Source organism: Phycodurus eques, chromosome 5, assembly GCF_024500275.1.
Source record: "Phycodurus eques isolate BA_2022a chromosome 5, UOR_Pequ_1.1, whole genome shotgun sequence".
In the NCBI taxonomy this organism is placed as follows: Eukaryota; Metazoa; Chordata; class Actinopteri; order Syngnathiformes; family Syngnathidae; genus Phycodurus; species Phycodurus eques.
The window spans coordinates 24066949-24084710 of record NC_084529.1 but is presented as its reverse complement, the minus strand read 5'-3'; the positions used below and the strand labels follow the sequence as shown (position 1 = coordinate 24084710).

Below are 17762 nucleotides of genomic sequence, written 5' to 3'. Positions count from 1 at the left end.
ACCATCAGCACAAAATTGTGTGGACATGTCTGTCATAAAATGATGCAAAAAAGTCTCAAGGAGTCCTACTCTGGAATTTGACAAAAATTGCCCCAGCCAGAAGCATGCCCTTTTGCCAACACCTCCTAATGTGGGTGGAGCATAGCGTCAAAACTTTAATGTTCATATCAGGGATTCACCATAAAAAAATTAAATAAATAAATAAAATGGTGACCCAAAGGCCTGCTCATCACTGCTTGTAGCTTTAATTTGGAATTTAGGATGTGGGAGGAAGACGAAGTACCTGGAGAAAACCCACCAAAGCAAAGTGACAGCATGCAAACACCACGCAAGATTCAAAGACAGAATCTCAAAACTGTGAGGCAAACGTGATGACCACTACTTGGAGAACCATTGTGCCAAAGAGTAAATGAAAAATTTAATCAGAGAGTTTATCATGGGATTTTTTTCACCTACCTGTCAGATGTAGCAGAAGCCAAATTCCTCTCAAACATCTGCACGCGCACACCTGGAAAAAAAACAACACAATGACATGCTTCATTTCCATGAGCCTCTTAAATTAACTTCCTGAAACATTAATACTGTACCTCCATGGCTCCACACTCAGCTAATCAACAAATCTTGCAAAAAAAAAAAAAAGAACAAAAAAAAGACTAATATAATCCCGAAAAAATGCTGCACTTCCAGCCTTTACATGGTGGAACGCCCTGACGGACTATGTCACATAACAGGCTAAAATGAGAATGTGGTCAAAAACTCAAAAGCCCAACTTAAATATTCTTCATTTATATCAAGAGAAGTCCTTCCCACCCTGCTATCGCGGCCTTAACATCCCTCCCCCTACACCAGGTCATGTCAAGAAGGCCAGAATATCAGTCCATGCATGTCGAGTGACACCATCAGACCGCCTCAGTAAGACAATAGCAGGATATGCCAACGGATGGTCTGGCTGAGTGATTAGTCTGGTGGTACAAGCCAACGTCTGTGCCAACCCAAACAATTGTACTGCAAAACATACTGAAGGGGAAGATATCTCAGGCGAGAACTGAGGATTTGGTAGCCACAAGCACAAACACATGACTAATTTACGCCAAACGTCGTTCGCAAACAATGGGAACAAGTTATTTGGAAAAGGTTAAAACATCTCCTATCAGCTGGAGAAAGAATCAGGACACTGGACGGAATAAAAAAATATATTTTCAAATTCAAATTCACTTGCAGCAGCTGAAATAAGTATTTAACACAACACCATTTTTCTTATGAAATATATTTCCAAAGGTGCTATTGACATGACATTTTCACCAGATGTTGCGAACAACCCAATTCATCCATCCATTCAAAGAAAGTAGAACAAATAAGATCAGAAATTGAGTTGTGTGTAATAATGTGAAATGACACAGGGAAAAACTATTGAACACATGACGAAAGAGAGGTGCACAAAGGCATGGAAAACCAAGACATCTAAAATCTATCAATAATCAAACAGCAATCCAGCACCTTGTCAGTGCAAATGAATATCAGATGGTTCAGCCCTAATTGATGGCCTACAAAAAGGTCTCATTGCCAAGGTGTGAGTCAAGACACATCTTATGATGAGTAAGAAGAAAGAACTGTCTCAAGACCATGGCAAAGTAATTGTTGCAAAACATAACGATGGCATTCGTTACAAGAGCATATCTAAGATTCTGTTCCAGTGAGCACGGTTGGGGCCATAATACGTAAGTGGAAAGCCAATCATCCATCCATCCATCCATCCATTTTCTTTACCGCTTATCTTCACTAGGGTCGCGGGCTGCTAGAGCCTATCCCAGCTATCTTCGGGTGGGAGGCAGGGTACACCCTGAACCGGTCGCCAGCCAATCGCAGGGCACACAGAAACAAACAACCATTCGCACTAACATTCACATCTACGGGCAATTTAGAGTCTTCAATTAAGCTACCATGCATGTTTTTGGGATGTGGGAGGAAAGTCACCCACCGTGGCGGTTTGAAAGCCAATCATACTACCATAAATTTGCCTCGATCAGGTGCTCCTCGCAAAATTCCTGACAGAGGAGGGCACAGAATAATCAGAAGAGTTGCCCAAGAGCCAAGGACCACCTGTGGAGAGCGTCAAAAAGACCTGGAATTAGCAGGTACTATTGTCACAAGGAGAACAGTGAGTAATGCACTCCGCCGCCATGGCCTGTATGCAAACTCATCACGCAAGATCCCATTGCTGACAAAAAAAAGCATGTCAAAGCTTGTTTAAAGTTTGCTGAACAACATTTGGACAAGCCAGTTAAATCCTGAGAGAACATAGTCTTGTCGGATGAGAGCAAAATTGAACTCTTTGGATGCCATAATGCACACGTTTGGAGGAGAAATGGCACTGCACATCACCCTAAAGACACCATACCAACAGTGAAGTTCAGAGGTGGGAACATGATGGTGTGGGGCTGATTTTCAGCAAATGGTTCTGGTAAACTTCACATTATTGAAGGAAGGATGTATGGGCAAATGTACCGAGACATTCTTGACAAAAATCTGCTGCCATCTACGAGGATGACGAAAATGAAACGTGGGTGGACATTCCATCAGGATAATGATCCAAAACATACTGCCAAGGAAACTTTCAATTGGTTTCAAAGAAAAAAAAATAAAGCTGATAGAATGGCTGAGCCAATCACCAGACTTGAATCCAATCGAAAATCTATGGAAAGAACTGAAACTCAAGGTCCATAAAAGAACCCCACGGAACCTTCAAGATTTGAAGACTGCTTGTGTGGAGGAATGGGCCAAAATCACACCAGAGCAATATACACGACTAGTTTCTCCATACAGGCGGCGTCTTGAAGTTGTCATTGCAAACAAAGGCTTTTATACAAAGTATTAAATAAATACCAGTTGGTGTGTTCAATACTTTTTCCCTGTGTCATTTCACATTACTGCAGATAACTTGTTCTACTTTGTATGTATGGATTACTTATTTGGTGAAATTTCATGTGAATATAAATATAAATATCACTTAAATATATTAAGTGAGAAAAACTGTGATGTGTTAAATACCGTAATTTCTCATGTATAATGCACACACCCCCACACACTCCCCAAAAAAGCTCAAAAGTCAATAGTGCGCATTATACATAGGTATAGTGGAAAATGGAAAAAAAACTTTCACATTTTATAAATATATGCCGCCATCTAGAGGTTATAAAAAAGCTGTAAACTTCCATTCCAATATGCCACCGCCACCTAGAGGTTATGAGAAAGGTGTACGATTTCATTCTAGTATGCCACCGCCACCTAGAGGTTATGAAATAGGTGTAGCCTACACTTTCATTCCAATATGACGGGTACGTATGACTGCATATATCTACAGTTGTGCTCATAAGTTCACATAAAGAATTTGTGAAATATTGTGTTTTTCAATACGACTCTTGACTGAACAACGACATGTTTTGTATAATGATAATGCTTGACAGTTTAATTTAAATCCCATTAAAATAAAATTAAATGTGTTTCAACTGGCCCTTCATGTTTTCTTTAAAGAATTGTACCCATCTTACAAATTCTGCCTGGGTTATCAAACATATGAGCACAATTGTGTCTTTTCTCATTTACTAAATAAAAGTAGGGCTGTGAATTTCAAAATAAGAGCAAGTAAATAAAAAGAAAGTATTACGTGTTCAAATAAAGTGCTTACCTTCAGAATCCATCCATCCATTTTCTGAGCCGCTTCTCCTCACTAGGGTCGCGGGCGTACTGGAGCCTATCCCAGCTGTCATCGGGCAGGAGGCGGGGTACACCCCGAACTGGTTGCCAGTACCTTCAGAATAATTATTTTTAAAAAAAACACACAATACAGATAATACTTCATGTTTTTAAATTAGGTAGACACAAAATCATGCATTGTAAAAATGCTTTTACATAGGTAGAAGGGTTTTCCAGAATTTTGAGGTCAACTTTTGGAGTGCGTATTATACATGGGTGCGCAATATACACGAGAAATTACTGTACTTATTTCAGCCGCTGTATTTATTTATATATATTTTTGGGGGGGGGGGGGGGGGGGTGAAACATATCCCGAGCTAATAGCCGAATAAATTTTATATAATAATAATAACAATTACCTAATTGCATTTTTTTTCTACAATGCTCAAAGATGCAACAAGATTGCGCCAAAGCCCTGGCAAATAGGTAAGTAGGAATTGGTGTCAAGGAAGCATGTTGAAGTGAGGAAAAGGCTTTGTGTTCTCCCCGTGTTTAGTGTTTTTTTTGCGGGTACTCCATATTCAACATTACACATCGCAAAAACATGTGAGGTTGATTGAAGACAAAAAATTGTCCTTCGGTGTGAATGTGAGTTTGAATACTTTATCCATCCATCCATTTTCTGAGCTGCTTCTCCTCACTAGGGTCGCGGGCGTGACCAGCTATCATCAGGCAGGAGGCGGGGTACACCCTGAACTGTTTGCCAGCCAAACAAACAACCATTCGCACTCACATTCACACCTACGGGCAATTTAGAGTCTCCAATTCATGCATGTTTTGGGGATGTGGGAGGAAACCGGAGTGCCCGGAGAAAACCCACGCAGGCACGGGGAGAACATGCAAACTCCACACAAGCGGGGCAGGGGATTGAACCCGGGTCCTCAGAACTGTGAAGCTGACGCTCTAACCAGTCGGACACCGTGCCGCCTTGTTTGTTTTGTGGTGGGTTTTTTTCGCCTGTGGTTCCGAGTCGGAGGTCACCCGGGAGAACTCCGACGTCCGTCGGGCAAGGGATGAATGAAGACTTCGAGACACTTGGCCTTTGGGCTAATTCGATTTATTGAACAAGCCTTAGTGACATAACAGCTGCTTACATTGCCAGAACGACGAAAAAGCCCCCGAATTGCCCTGGATCTCAGTTTATCAAGGTTTAATTCTCTGGGCGTGGAATTAGCCCCTCCCTGGGTGCACCCGGAAGATGGCCGTTCCTCATGACCATATTTGGAATCGCACCCGCCAGCTGGTGCCTCACCTTCTAGCTACGCTCACACCCGGTTCCCTCATCTTGTAAGATGCAAATCCATCCTCTTGGCAGACCGGGACGCCTGTTGTGAACCCAAGACACGTTACTATCTGGGCGGAGAATGAAAACCCTAATAAACATACAAATGGTTGAAGGAAGTCCTTTGATGTCGAACCTCAAAGAAAAGATGGTTGGCTTGAATACAGATCTCCAAACATTTGGCCCTTGCAAAGGAAGTCTGATTGTGTTACTATTAAATATATTACAGTTTAAAAAGAGTAAAAGTGGTACTGAAAATTGATGGGTGAATAGTTCTTCCAATGAAGCAAAGGCATGTTCGTTCAAGTGCAGTATACAGTAATGCCGGCTTCCTACGAGACAGCGACCTTGCAAGCGCTTTACTTATCGCGGAAGAATGACATCATCGCTTGTGCCACCGAATTTAATCAGGAACGAGTCTGACAATAACGTCGTCGTCCTGTGCACTTGAGGGCGACGTAATGCATTGACAAGCACGTAAAAAAAAAAAAAAACGTAACTATAAGGATTTAGTGCAGTGTTGGGAGCATATCCAGCCTTTTACGCTTGGCTGGTTTGCAGCCGGGGGGTTGGGGGGCGGGATCCTCTACGAGCGCGCCCCAGCAGCGCCACGCGTGGACAAGCGCCTCACTGAGCGACCACACTACTTGTAAGGTTCGAATCCTTTCCTCCTGCACGAGACTCGTCGTCGTCGTCGCCGTCATGGCGGCGCTATCCGGCGGAGAGATGCTCATCAAGTACCTAATGTTCGCCTTCAACCTGGTCTTCTGGGTAAGTGCGTTTCAAAACTAGAATGTATTTGGGTCTGCGTACTGACGAGGCTTGCGTCGCGAGTGCAAACCTTCAAATTGTCGCAGTGTGTCCTAACGGGGTCGAGATTTATTTCTTTATTTTTTTTTGCACCGGATTACCAAGATAAACATAGTCCCGGCACGTGGCTCAGCGGGGCTGCTGCTTGTAATCCTCCCCAGTGGCCAAATGACCCACTTCCACGGAGCACACGGACGGTTTGCGCGCACGGCATTGAAAAATGGTTGCGCAAAAAAACAAAAACAATAATTGAGCCAGTCTGTCATTTATTGACTGCAGACTTGTGCACGGTCACGTGGGGGAGGGGAGAGGGGGGGGGGGGGGGGGGACTGTGTGTGTGTGTGCGTCTTGGAGATCCCATGCACGCTATTTATGTCCCGCAGTCCCACTAACCCCGTGGGGTGTGTCCCAACTGTCTGTTTGTTTATCGAGAACTGTATATGTTAAACTGTGTGTGTGTGTCTTCACAAGGATGTTTTGGCCTTTTATGGTGATTTTAAGTTTTGCAGCTATAGATAGAAATGAGCACAACAATACATCACAAGGGTGTGGGGGTGGGGTTCGTATGTGTCCGCGTGTGTGAGAGGACGTACACTGTGGAAATAAACACTGCTATAAATATTGAAGTGCATCTCATTAAATTAAGAGTATGCTTTAAAAAGCGAATCTCATTTAGATTCATTACAAAAATGAAAATATGTAATGATTTTTTTTTTTGTAGATAATTTTGAGTATTTTAGTTTACAGTGAAGAACCCTGCCAAATATAACCATCTGAAGAAATATGAATATTACATTAGAAACCATCACAATGATTTTATCATAGAAATTTGGGAGGAATTTGCCATCTGAAAAGTTGTTACCTATGTGTAGAGTTATATGCTGGGAACATTTATCCATTTTCTATCACACTTGTCGTCATTAGGTTCATGGGTGAGCTGGAATAGCTGACGAGGCGAGAGTCGGGGTACACCCTGGACCGGCTGCCAGTCAATCACAGGGCAAACAACCATTCACACTCACCCCATATAAAAAAAATTCGTTTTCAGTTTGGTAACTGGAGAAAATCCACACAAGCATCGGGGCGAAATGTGCAAAATCCACAGGGACGTTTCAAAGGAGATCCAAACCCAGATCTCCTGCCTGTGAGGCAGACGCGTTAACCACTACCCACCTTTCGGGAACGTGCTAAAAATAAAAAAAAATCGGGTGAACAAGGATGACAATCAAAATGGCCTGCGCCAGCCACTATAGGTGAACCTAAGAAATTTACGAAGAGCCACATTTCAGAGAGATTTTCTACAACCGATCTGCTCAGAAGACACTCCGAGCCGACACTCTTAAATGAACAATAAACTCCGTAATTGTGACATATGTAGTAAAAGCCAATTGGGAAGATCGCCGATGTCGGTGCTGTTGCAAGACTCAAATTCTTCTGACGACTACTACGACTACCGCTGCTACTAATGAATTGGTTTTAAATAGAGCTTTCCGAGACGTGCAAAGATGCAAATAAACCTTTTACAGCAAAAAAAGTCATTCATAACGATGAATCAAGTTAATTCCGTTACAGAAGAAAAATATTTTTTTCCATGTCAAGGTCCGATCTGTGAACATATCACATTAGTGATCCTCGAGAAACAATTTTCAAAATGGGCTGCTTTCTAGATTGTTTTGTTTTTGTTTCTGAATGAGAAGATGTTAGTCACCTACTGTTCAGTGCAGGGGCGGATCTATTCAAGTGGAATACAGGGCCACGGGGCCACCCCAAAATACCGGACAATTCTAAACTATTTGCCTCATTACCTTTAATAGAAAGCCCGTACCTAGAAGTTATTACAAAACTATTTTTAAAAAATACATCGTTCTTTGATGGATTGGTTTTAGGGTGTTTAATACAATAAAGTCAAAGTGGTGATTTAGATTTTTCTGTTTGCGGCCTCTAAGGAAAAGTTTGGACAGCCCTGCGATAGGAATAGTTAGAATACACATGCCATTTTTTTCATCACGCGTGGGGTTTCTCACATTTAAAAATATCGGTTAAGATATTAAAAATCAGTACGTGGGTACCCCGCTTAAGACGTCGAGCCAACTGATCGATGAATTGATTAAGAGGTGTGTTTCAACACGTTTAGTCCTGTAGTACATGGTTGAGACAGCAGGTGAGAAAATAAACAAGACATTAGATGTCAGCATGTTCCAACAGGGCCTTCTGTGTTGCCATCAGATGCGTTGCTATCTTGGTTCAATGCCAAGATAGCAACTTGCAGCTTCTCGCACAGGACTCGCCGTAGCCGCAATCTGTGCAAGCGTGAAACAAAGAGGAAGTCGAACATGGGCAGTTCAGTTTGTTGAGTTAGGCCCATTTTCTCGCCACTCCCCGAGTGTGCATTCAGGCAACTGAAGGCGTGGCATTGAGAACGTTTTCACTTTCAAACGCCTCGGTTTTTTTCCGGCTCACGCGAACACTACTTCCTCCCAGGAATTTCAAGTTTGCCAACAAACCAGTCAGCATGGCTGTCGTTGGGGGGATCAGGTGCCTCAAGTATCTCATGTTTATATTCAACTTATTCTTCTGGGTAGGTGTACTTCATTTTTCCTAATGTGTGTGAGTATGTGTGGGTGTATTCGGGAGTTAGACGGAAGGAGGGGGGGGGGGGTGAATTCTACACAGTTTAAACTTTTGTGTGTCAAAAATGGAGAAAAAAAACAATACAATACAGATGCGTGGGGTTATATTTAGAGCATGTACGCACTATCAGTGAATGTGAAGACGTTCAACTGTCATGTTTAAGCGTGTGCGGTCAAAACAAAATGGCTTTGCGCATGGATGACTGTCAAGTGGAGGAATTCCCGCAAAATCGCACACACATCTGCTAAAACATTAGGTATGCTCGCACAACATATAAGCTCCAATGCCAGAGGTTTATTTCATGTCTTAACAAAGATAATGTTTTGTTTTGATTGATACTGTCTGTCATGGAGATATTATTTTCATAATACAGTCTGTTTATTTTTTGGTTATATTTTACAGTGGTGTAAACTGGACACATTTTCAAATGTCGCTCTTGTAATGGATTAGATCAGTGATTCGAACCTATGTGCTGTGAGACATCATGGTGTGTGCTTAGGGAAATTGTGCAATTTCACTGTTGGTCTGAAAAGGATTATTTATTTACAACAAATAGTGTACAGTCATTTGTTAATCTATGCCGGCGACATATAGTGACAGGCACAACATGTAAATGCACTTCCATTAGATGGAAGAAGATTTCAGTCAGTAAGTTTGTGAGTAAAGTAAGACGAGATCATCGTTATATACTGTGAACCTCCGCATATTCCTGGAAAGGCAATTCACAATTTTTTTGGGGTAACCTACCCTCCATTATTTGCTGATTTTGTGATTAGGCCAAAACAATAAAAGTATTACTAGCATTTGAGTGCTGTGAAATTTTTCCAAAGTAAAATTGTGTCTAAACTTAATATAGGTTGGGGAAAATAAAATTAGATTGTGCATGTGTACCAAATGAAGTGTCCTGTGCCCACACTCGCCGCCACGGGTGGGCCGTAGAGGGCCGTGCCCACCCACCAAGATGCTTGTGCCCCACTTGAGGCACGTTTCTCTAAAAATAAACATTTTCTCATTTAATTTTTATTTTATTTTATCATGGTAGCTATTTTTTGTGTTAAGAAATACTAGTGTTGAGTTCTTTATCACTATGACATGAAAAATGTAAAGAGCCGATGGTGTGATTTTGTTTGATTTATGGGCAATGGAATCTGCAACAGCCAATCACGGCTTTACTGAAAATAATTTGAGGTGCGCAGGCCTACGTGACGAACATGTCAATGTTGGCACGCAACAGTCCTGCACCTTTTTCACAGTGAATCTGCAATGCTTTTGCCTGGCATTATGGCATAGCATGACATTTCTGTAAAATATGTACTAATTGTAAATAACTCGAGCTGAACGAGTATTGGCACACTCCTAGTACAACAGTATGCGAGGAGGGAAAAATGGGTTGGCGACCTTAAATACCGGTACTCAAAGCGCCATTGGAACTCGTTTCGTACAGAAAAGAAAACCAGCCACAAAAGATGCTTGGCTTGAATACAGATCTCCAAACATTTGGCCCTTGCAAAGGAAGTCTGATTGTGTTACTATTAAATATACTACAACATAAAATGAAGAAGTTTTTCTTTTCCTTTTTTTATTCCTGTCCGCGGAAAAAGACACTGGGTTGAAGCTTGCTTTCAAATACAATACTAAATGTTTGAATGAGTCCTCCTGGTATTTATGAAATGAAAAGTGGGTTTCCGGTGCGTTTCATGTGCCCCCTTTCAGACAGGTCTGGCAACCGGTCTATGATTACGTCAAATGAACTCAAGTCTTGTGTGTTTCAGCTTGCAGGTACTGCCGTCTTTGCCATCGGCCTGTGGTTGAGATTAGATCCCAAGACCAAAGGCCTTTTTGAAGGACCAGATTCTCCATATGTATTTTACACCGGTAAGAGGCTTTTCAGCACAAGTGCTGTGTTTAAACCAATGATTACGAATCAGTTCGCTTTGGGTGCATTGTGTTTAATGAAGAGTCACCGCTTTATTTGTCATGTTGAGATCCACTACTGATGAATGGCACTGGAATTGTTAAATGTTACACTGTGTTATATTGAATGGGAAATGTTGAGTGCAAAGTGGCTTACAATAGCTGGGACTGAGGCACAACTAGTACTCTTACTACTGATGCTCAAAAACATCATCAAATTCAACATTCCAACCTCAGAAAATGATTGTAGTACATGACAAGACATTTTTGGGTTGTCTGGAAGAAAACCCAGGGTTTCATTGTCTTACCTTGAGGTGTGTTGCATCAGTTTTAATTTAAAGGAGACATATTTTGCAAAGCAGCCAAATTAGACTTGTCAATAAGTGTAGCGGTGTCCTCGCCGATTACAAATACACCTCATCCTTAAGTCGACCATCAACGATGAACACTGAACATTCAAGTATGTTGCCGATAATCAGGAGCCAATGCTGTTCACGCTGTCAGCGAACGGTAATCTGCACTGCAGCTCTGCTTTGGTTTTGGCTTTGAATGATAGTGCTTCTGTGTTGTCCAGAGCCTAGCTGCCAAATCATTAGCAGAGATTGATACGTTTGTCGTCGGCCCATGTAGGCGTGTACATCCTGATCGGAGCTGGGGCATTGATGATGGTCGTAGGATTTCTTGGATGTTGCGGTGCCATCCAGGAGTCTCCTTGCATGCTGGGACTGGTATGTATCATTTATCCCAGTGATTCCAGATCACTGTGATGCAGCTATGTACTACAATTTTTTGTTATCTTTGTTCATCTATTCATGCTTGCAATGTAGTAAACATAACAATTAAATGCTACTCCACTGAGTAGGTGCATAAAGATTACTCTGAGAACGCCCGATCTTGCCAGATTTCGGAAGCGAATCAGGGGCAGGTGCGGTCAGTACTTGGATGGGAGACCAACTGGAAACATTGCTTTCATTTTATTCATTTATACAAAATGTCAACAGTTTGTTTTTAATTGTGTTACATTGCATTGTTAGCCTGAGTGGAATGTGAATTGACCCTGAGCCTTTGAAATGCCCGTTTGCATCAAACAGCATTTACTGAACAGGGCCAAGGCCAGCCAGCAGGCTTTGATCTTACTCGTTCACTTCCTGTGTGGCTCACTCCTCGCCTCGCGTCTGGCCTTAATCGTCTTGTACTAAATCTCCCAGTAGGAGGGTTCTATGTCAATCAAGTTCAGTTCGGCACAGATGACCTGACTTGTTCGTACGTGCCAACAGACATGCGCAGACAGCATTGTAACTCCCTTTATCCTTGGTGCAGTTTTTCTTCTTCCTGCTTATCATCTTTGCCATTGAAGTCGCTGCTGGTATCTGGGGATTTTCCAACCAGAGCAAGGTAACACACTTGGCTAAAGTGCGTAAGTATATATATATAGTCTTACTTGCCAGACGAAACAAGTTCTAGTGGAAGGCACATGCAAGTGAACATTTTCTCTGCTTGCGTGGCAGGTGGTGGATGACATTACCACATTCTACGTGCAGACCTTCAACAACTACAAGGAAACAAAGGATGAACGTCTCAAAGAGACTCTGCGCGTGATTCAAACTGGCGTGAGCTTCTTTCATTCTTACCATATTTATAAAAAGGAGTTTAGCACGTAGACGTTACTAAGAGAACTGTGGCTGTAAGGAGTCAGCGAAGATCACGGGGCACTTGTTAATCATGCAAACAATAAGTACTTAAAGGTGACTAATTATACTTTCCTCCTGCAACATTTTAAAACTGTACTCATGTGTCTTAAAGGTCAGATGACAAAGATGTTATTCATATTTGCATTGTTTGTTATGTGTAATACATGCATGTAACTTCCAGCAAGTTTTCAACCATAGTTTAGCTAAAAATGAGGTTTTTATGACGCATATTGAGCCTCCCCGAACATACCCGAAGCTCAAGACACCAGGGTGTGGTTACTCCAGCCACCACAAGGGCTACCAGAAGTGACGTTGCAATTGACAAACACTACACTACGCGCTACACACTATCCGCAATGGCGAGCAAGGAGAAGGAGCTCGAAACCTGACAGTGACGATGACGAGCAGCCAAGTAGCAGCTTTACAACAGAAAAAGAGAGTGGCCACCGGCTCGATGTGACAGTATGTCAAAAGCATGTCTTTTTATACAGTCATGGCTTGAAATAATGGCACCCTTGGGGTCCCCGATATTTTTGAGCACGATTATACGCATTATATATTCATACATGTTTCAGTGACAAGGCACAAGCTTTTACATAGGATGCAGTATTCCTATATATTGTGTGCCCCTCGCTCGAGTAGCGTTATAACACGCCGCACAGAAGGTCTGTTGGCTTGTCATATAGGCAAAAGTACAGCCGACAGTACTGAAAAGTACTGCGTGGGTCTTTTTTTCCTTCTCCCCAGTGCATAGTAACCATACTAGAGTCGTAGGTGTATACAAAGAAATCCTCACCTCTTTGTTCGCTGGTGCATTGTGGCGGCTGCGAGATTTAGTTCTCTTGCTGGCGGTGGATGTCCCGATGGCCGTAGGAAAAATAGTTGGCACCGCAGCTGGTTTCAGCCTCTACCTCTTTATCCAATGCTTTCTGCTAAGTCTTTCTCAAAACACGCCGGTTCGAAGTGATCAGCACAGTTTGGAATGCTTGCGAGGCACTCATAGCGGACCACATCTCTTCCCCTGTCGAGTGACTTTCCCCATCCACTGGTCACGCATTCCTTTTTCACTTGGGGGGAAAAAAAAAAAAACTCTCGCCACTGCCTGAACCATTTGTACAACCAAATACCACACAATAAACCATTGTTACATTGTTAAATCATGAGACGACAAATGTACAAGGATGGGAACAACAGCGTGGAACAAAAGCACACAACGCCGAATGAACAGGCTGTTTGGCTCGTGTGACGTCACAGCGCTGGAAAGAGACAAAGACCGGAAGGAAAGAGACAAACTCCGCAAAACTGCTTCAATAACCTTCAATAAGGAAGCGAAACGCGTGGTAACTCCGCGCGTAATAAGAGAATTGTGGAAATGGAAGCTGCATTGGTATTGTGGATTGCAGGGAAAAGACAGTGAGTTTGGACACTAATACGGTCAGGACAAAGGCCAAAGCTCTCTACGACCAAATCTCGCCCGATGACGACAATGAAGAATTCACCTTGAAAGCATACTGGCGTAGTTACGACATTGCCTCATGTTTGTCTAATATCCAGCAAGCATTAAAGGACATGAAAAGTGAGACCATATATTATAGCTGGAAGAAATTATGGCCGAACGTGGCGCACGACTATCCAGGCTTTACTCCTGACGAAGTTCATCACTCAGCGGTGGAGAAGGTGGTGAGGCTGGCTCGCATCATAAGGGGTGAAGGATTTGTCGACATGACGGAAGAAGACGTCAGCGCCCTCATCGATTGCCACTCGGACCCACTGACAGATGAAGACCTCCTTGAAATGACAAAGTCTGCAAGTGAGGAAGAGAACGAAGAGGAAGACGAAGAAGAAATTGAAAAGCGTGGCTTTACCTTGGAGAACCTGCAACAATTGTGCAACATGGCAAGGGCAATGCAACGATTTGCACAAGACATTGACGACAATATGGTTCGAGCTGTCGAGTTTCGCAATCGTGTTGACGAGGTCATGTCCTTGTACAGGGGAATTTTGAAGCAAAAGAAAAAACAAAGACAACAACTACCCATCACCATGTTTTTCTCCAAGGTAAAACCCCAGCTACACCAGCACCAATCCTACTTTGCGGTTTTTCACCTTTCGCGGGGGGTTCCGGTCCCCATTAACCGTGAAAAACGAGGGATCACTGTACTGCATCCTATGTAAAAGCTTGTGCCGTGTCACTGAAACATATATCAATATATAATACGTATAGTCGTGCTAAACAATTTTGGTATTATTTCAAGCCGTGACTGTCTTGTTATAACAAGACACCGTCACATCGAGTCAGTGGCCACTCTCTTTTTCTGTTGTATCGCTGCTACTTGGCTGCTCGTCGTCGTCGCTGCTCAAACATGTACGCTTGGACGATGCCAAGTGCAGTAGGGTGCTCCTGTATGTCGAAATCCTCCTCCTCCACATATTCCAATACGTTGCTCGCCATTGCGTATAGTGTGTAGCGCGCTGTGTTTGTCAATTGCAACGTCACTTCTGGTAGCCCTTGCGGTGGATAGAGTAACCACACGTCTTGAGCTTCGGGTATGTTCGGGGAGGACTCAATATGTGTCGTAAAAACCTCATTTTTAGCTAATCTATGATTGAAAACTTGCTGGAAGTTACGTGCATGTAATACATAACATATAAACAATGCAAATGTGAATTTTAACTGACCCCATAACGTCTTGGTCATCTGACCTTCAATAAAATATCTGTGACACGCTTTCGTCAAAATACCCCAAAGATCATGAATTACAGCTAAAGTTAGTCTGGTTTGAGGGGCCAGTCCTGTCTCAAATGAGCCCCTGCTCGCCCCACCCCCTCCACTGCAGGGCCAACACAGACTACAGCTTTGGTTACCGTGACGACTAGGGTCAAGGATACTTGTTCGGAAGAGCATGTGAGCCCTAATAAAAACAGGAAGAGCATTGATTGCATTTTCACTCGTAAGGCAGCATTTCAAAACCTAGCTGCCGAATTATTCTTGGAGAAACTCATTTTTGGGGCTGTATTATGTAAATTAGACCCATGTTTACGTCACAATCCAACAACATTCAAATAAACAATTCATAAAAGATTTACTTGGGTGTGTAATCTTACCTCAATATCAATCGGTTTGCACCTCTGTGCATGTAGCAGACATGTCGTCAAACACTAATACAACTCTGTTGGTGACAGACTTGTGTTAAAAAACTGAATTTGCATGTAATGAAAGGATTGATGTCCCCAACCCATTCATGTCTAACGCTCCTTGACACCAAAGCTGTCATTTTGCTGTTCTGTATATAACACAGTGATAGAATGGAGGTTGAGGGGGATTAAGTCAACTAATCTAGTTTCAATAGGCCATAAATAGACACTTACAGCTATAAACCCCATTATGAACAAGCATGTGATTTGTATACACAGTAGAGAGAGAAAAAAAAAAACACTGACACCACCACTGAGAAAATTCTTTGGTGAAAGAAAAAGCTGTTTTTAGTTTTTGTTTTGTATTGTTCCAGCTAAACTGTTGCGGTCCAACTGGTACTGTGTTGGATGCTGCCAAGGACACTTGTCCTCCAGGAGAGTTACTTGAGGAGCTCATCACCAAGGTACGATCGCAACACTGCTTTTAATCAAGAGACGACAACTGTGGTTTGCTCAACGCAAGGGTGGGCATACTTTTGTGCTCAGGAGTCACAGTTAAGTTTTAAAACTGACTTATGTCCAGCACATTCGTAGATGAGGTAATAATTAAAAAAGCGCTTCAAACGTAACAAACTATGTCAGTTTTATTTTAAGACAAAATCACTCATGATTAAATTGTATAATTTATCATTAAAGTTAAAAAGCAATTATTAAATATGTAAAAATATTATAATATATATAATTAGCCAAATTAACGCAAGAAATGCACGACTATTGATAATACTTTGAGCTGGATTAAAGAACTGAGTGAGCCGTAGTTTGCTCACCCCTGGCTTCATGGACACTTCTTAAAAGATTGAAACTTTATTGGGGTGAGAACTGTAATTAGACATCAAAAACACATAATGATGGTGTGGGCTCTCGGTTTTCCATTGCAGACGCATTCCTTCAGCCTTCTTGCTGTGGTTTCTATGGAAACAACAGTTTTAACTAGAGCGTTTGCCCGCTCTCCAAGTCATTTCGCCACAGGTCTGAGAAAGGCCCAAATGAATTTTGTGCTCCTGTGTTGTAGAGCTGCCCCGATGCCATTGATGAGGTGTTTGACTCAAAGCTGCACATCATAGGAGGAGTGGGCGTCACTATAGGGGTCATAATGGTAATGCCTGATTGGCCTAGTCCCGTCACTCAAATGACAATGTCTGCAACTCAGTTCATCTCTCTTGGCAGGTGTTTGGGATGATCTTTAGCATGCTCCTGTGCTGTGCCATCAGGAAATCTCGAGAGGTGGTGTGACACCCACCAAAGCGTTATAGAGTCCTCGTTAATGTTGCATGATGTCATTCTTAGAGTCACATGACTTCCCACTGTCAATTGAAACACAGCTTGTTCAATGTGGGGGGAATCATACCCTCCATCTACATGGTTGACAGGCCCAGCCCAGAATGGGTGTCATCTGTGCTTGAGTGAAAAATGTACCACATTGAGATCACACGAATGAATTTAGTGCTTGTGCAAATGACCTTAACTGGATTGGCTTATTATTTATTGATCACTTCTCAATTGAGACCTCTCACCTACTGGCAAAAGGAGATGTGGATCACAGCCAAATAAGTCCACCGCCTCTTTGGCAGAATGCATCAGCTGCCAAATGAATGGTTGAATTCATTTGAATTAGAGTAACAGGATGCTGAGCTGTAAACCATTTTTCTAATTGAGAATCAAGTGGTATCCTTTGTGACATTTTTTTGGCTCACCTCTTTCTAAATGCTTGTTTGTGTCATGTTTTTTCATTCCTCTTTATATATGCACACATGAAGTGTTATGTATTTTCAGAATACCTTGTAATTTTATTGAATTTGGTTGATTTATATCACACCAACAGATGATTCAAGAGTCAAATAAACCAAAATGGAGACCTACATCTTGACTGTTTTTCTTATATGGTAACACTGACTCACACATTTTTCTTTCCAGGCATGTTATATATGATTTTCCACAATCTAAAACAGTTGGGAGTTGTCTTAACAGCCTCTTTAGAGCCTCACTGAAATCAGCCTGTGGGAATGGTTCTATCACGAGCAAGTGACGTTACAATCCGGCTCGAATACGGACATATTTTGGGAAATAGGCACCTGAACAAAACATTTACTGGTTGTGTAATTTAACAGACCAAATTATTTGTGTACAAGAAATTCTAGTCAATTTTCCAAAATACAGTGGTACCTTGACTTATGAGCGCACCGACTTCTGAGTTTCCTAAGTTACGAGCTGTCGCTCAGTCGATTGTTATGCTTTGTGTTGCGAGCCAGCTTTGTGGTAAATGGCGGAAGACAACGCAACAACATACACCCAACATCCCGCGTCTCACTCACAAATTGAGATACAAGTGAGTCATGAGCTGAGTTACAGAACAAATTCAACTCTTAAGTTCTGGGCAGGATGTAGGAAGCGAGATGGGGGTTGTTTTTCCACTATTAACGCAAGACTCATGCTTGATCCGAAGAACAAGTTTGAAGCAAAAAAGTTGTTTTTCAAAAACGCATTAC

The 17762-nt window shown here is 42.3% G+C and overlaps 2 protein-coding genes across 4 annotated transcripts in view; one reads left to right on the top strand and one right to left on the bottom strand.

The window, feature by feature from the left end:
* vwf (von Willebrand factor) overlaps window positions 1-6784 on the bottom strand; it is a 45444-nt gene extending 38660 nt beyond the window's left edge. Inside the window, exons 1-3 of one of the 2 annotated variants that reach the window (XM_061678262.1) lie at window positions 6708-6784; window positions 3686-3808; window positions 457-508 (exon numbers count right to left, since the gene is read on the bottom strand). In XM_061678262.1, the coding sequence (XP_061534246.1) occupies window positions 457-508; window positions 3686-3706 (73 nt within the window). In that variant the 5' untranslated portion in view covers window positions 3707-3808; window positions 6708-6784. Of the gene's footprint in view, window positions 1-456; window positions 509-587; window positions 624-3685; window positions 3809-6707 lie in introns of those variants that run through there. The other variant, XM_061678263.1, reaches the window with a different exon arrangement.
* Window positions 5642-17135, top strand: cd9a (CD9 molecule a). 2 transcript variants are annotated; one of them, XM_061678265.1, is made up of 8 exons: window positions 5642-5806; window positions 10249-10351; window positions 11021-11118; window positions 11711-11785; window positions 11899-12000; window positions 15591-15680; window positions 16289-16372; window positions 16444-17135. In XM_061678265.1, exons 1-8 carry the CDS (start codon window positions 5738-5740, stop codon window positions 16507-16509), a joined length of 687 nt encoding a protein of 228 aa, XP_061534249.1. In that variant the 5' UTR covers window positions 5642-5737; the 3' UTR covers window positions 16510-17135. The 2 variants fall into 2 exon arrangements, with proteins under 2 accessions (XP_061534249.1, XP_061534251.1); XM_061678267.1 differs by lacking the exon at window positions 5642-5806 and adding an exon at window positions 8051-8423.
* The last annotated feature ends 627 nt before the right edge of the window (window positions 17136-17762 follow it).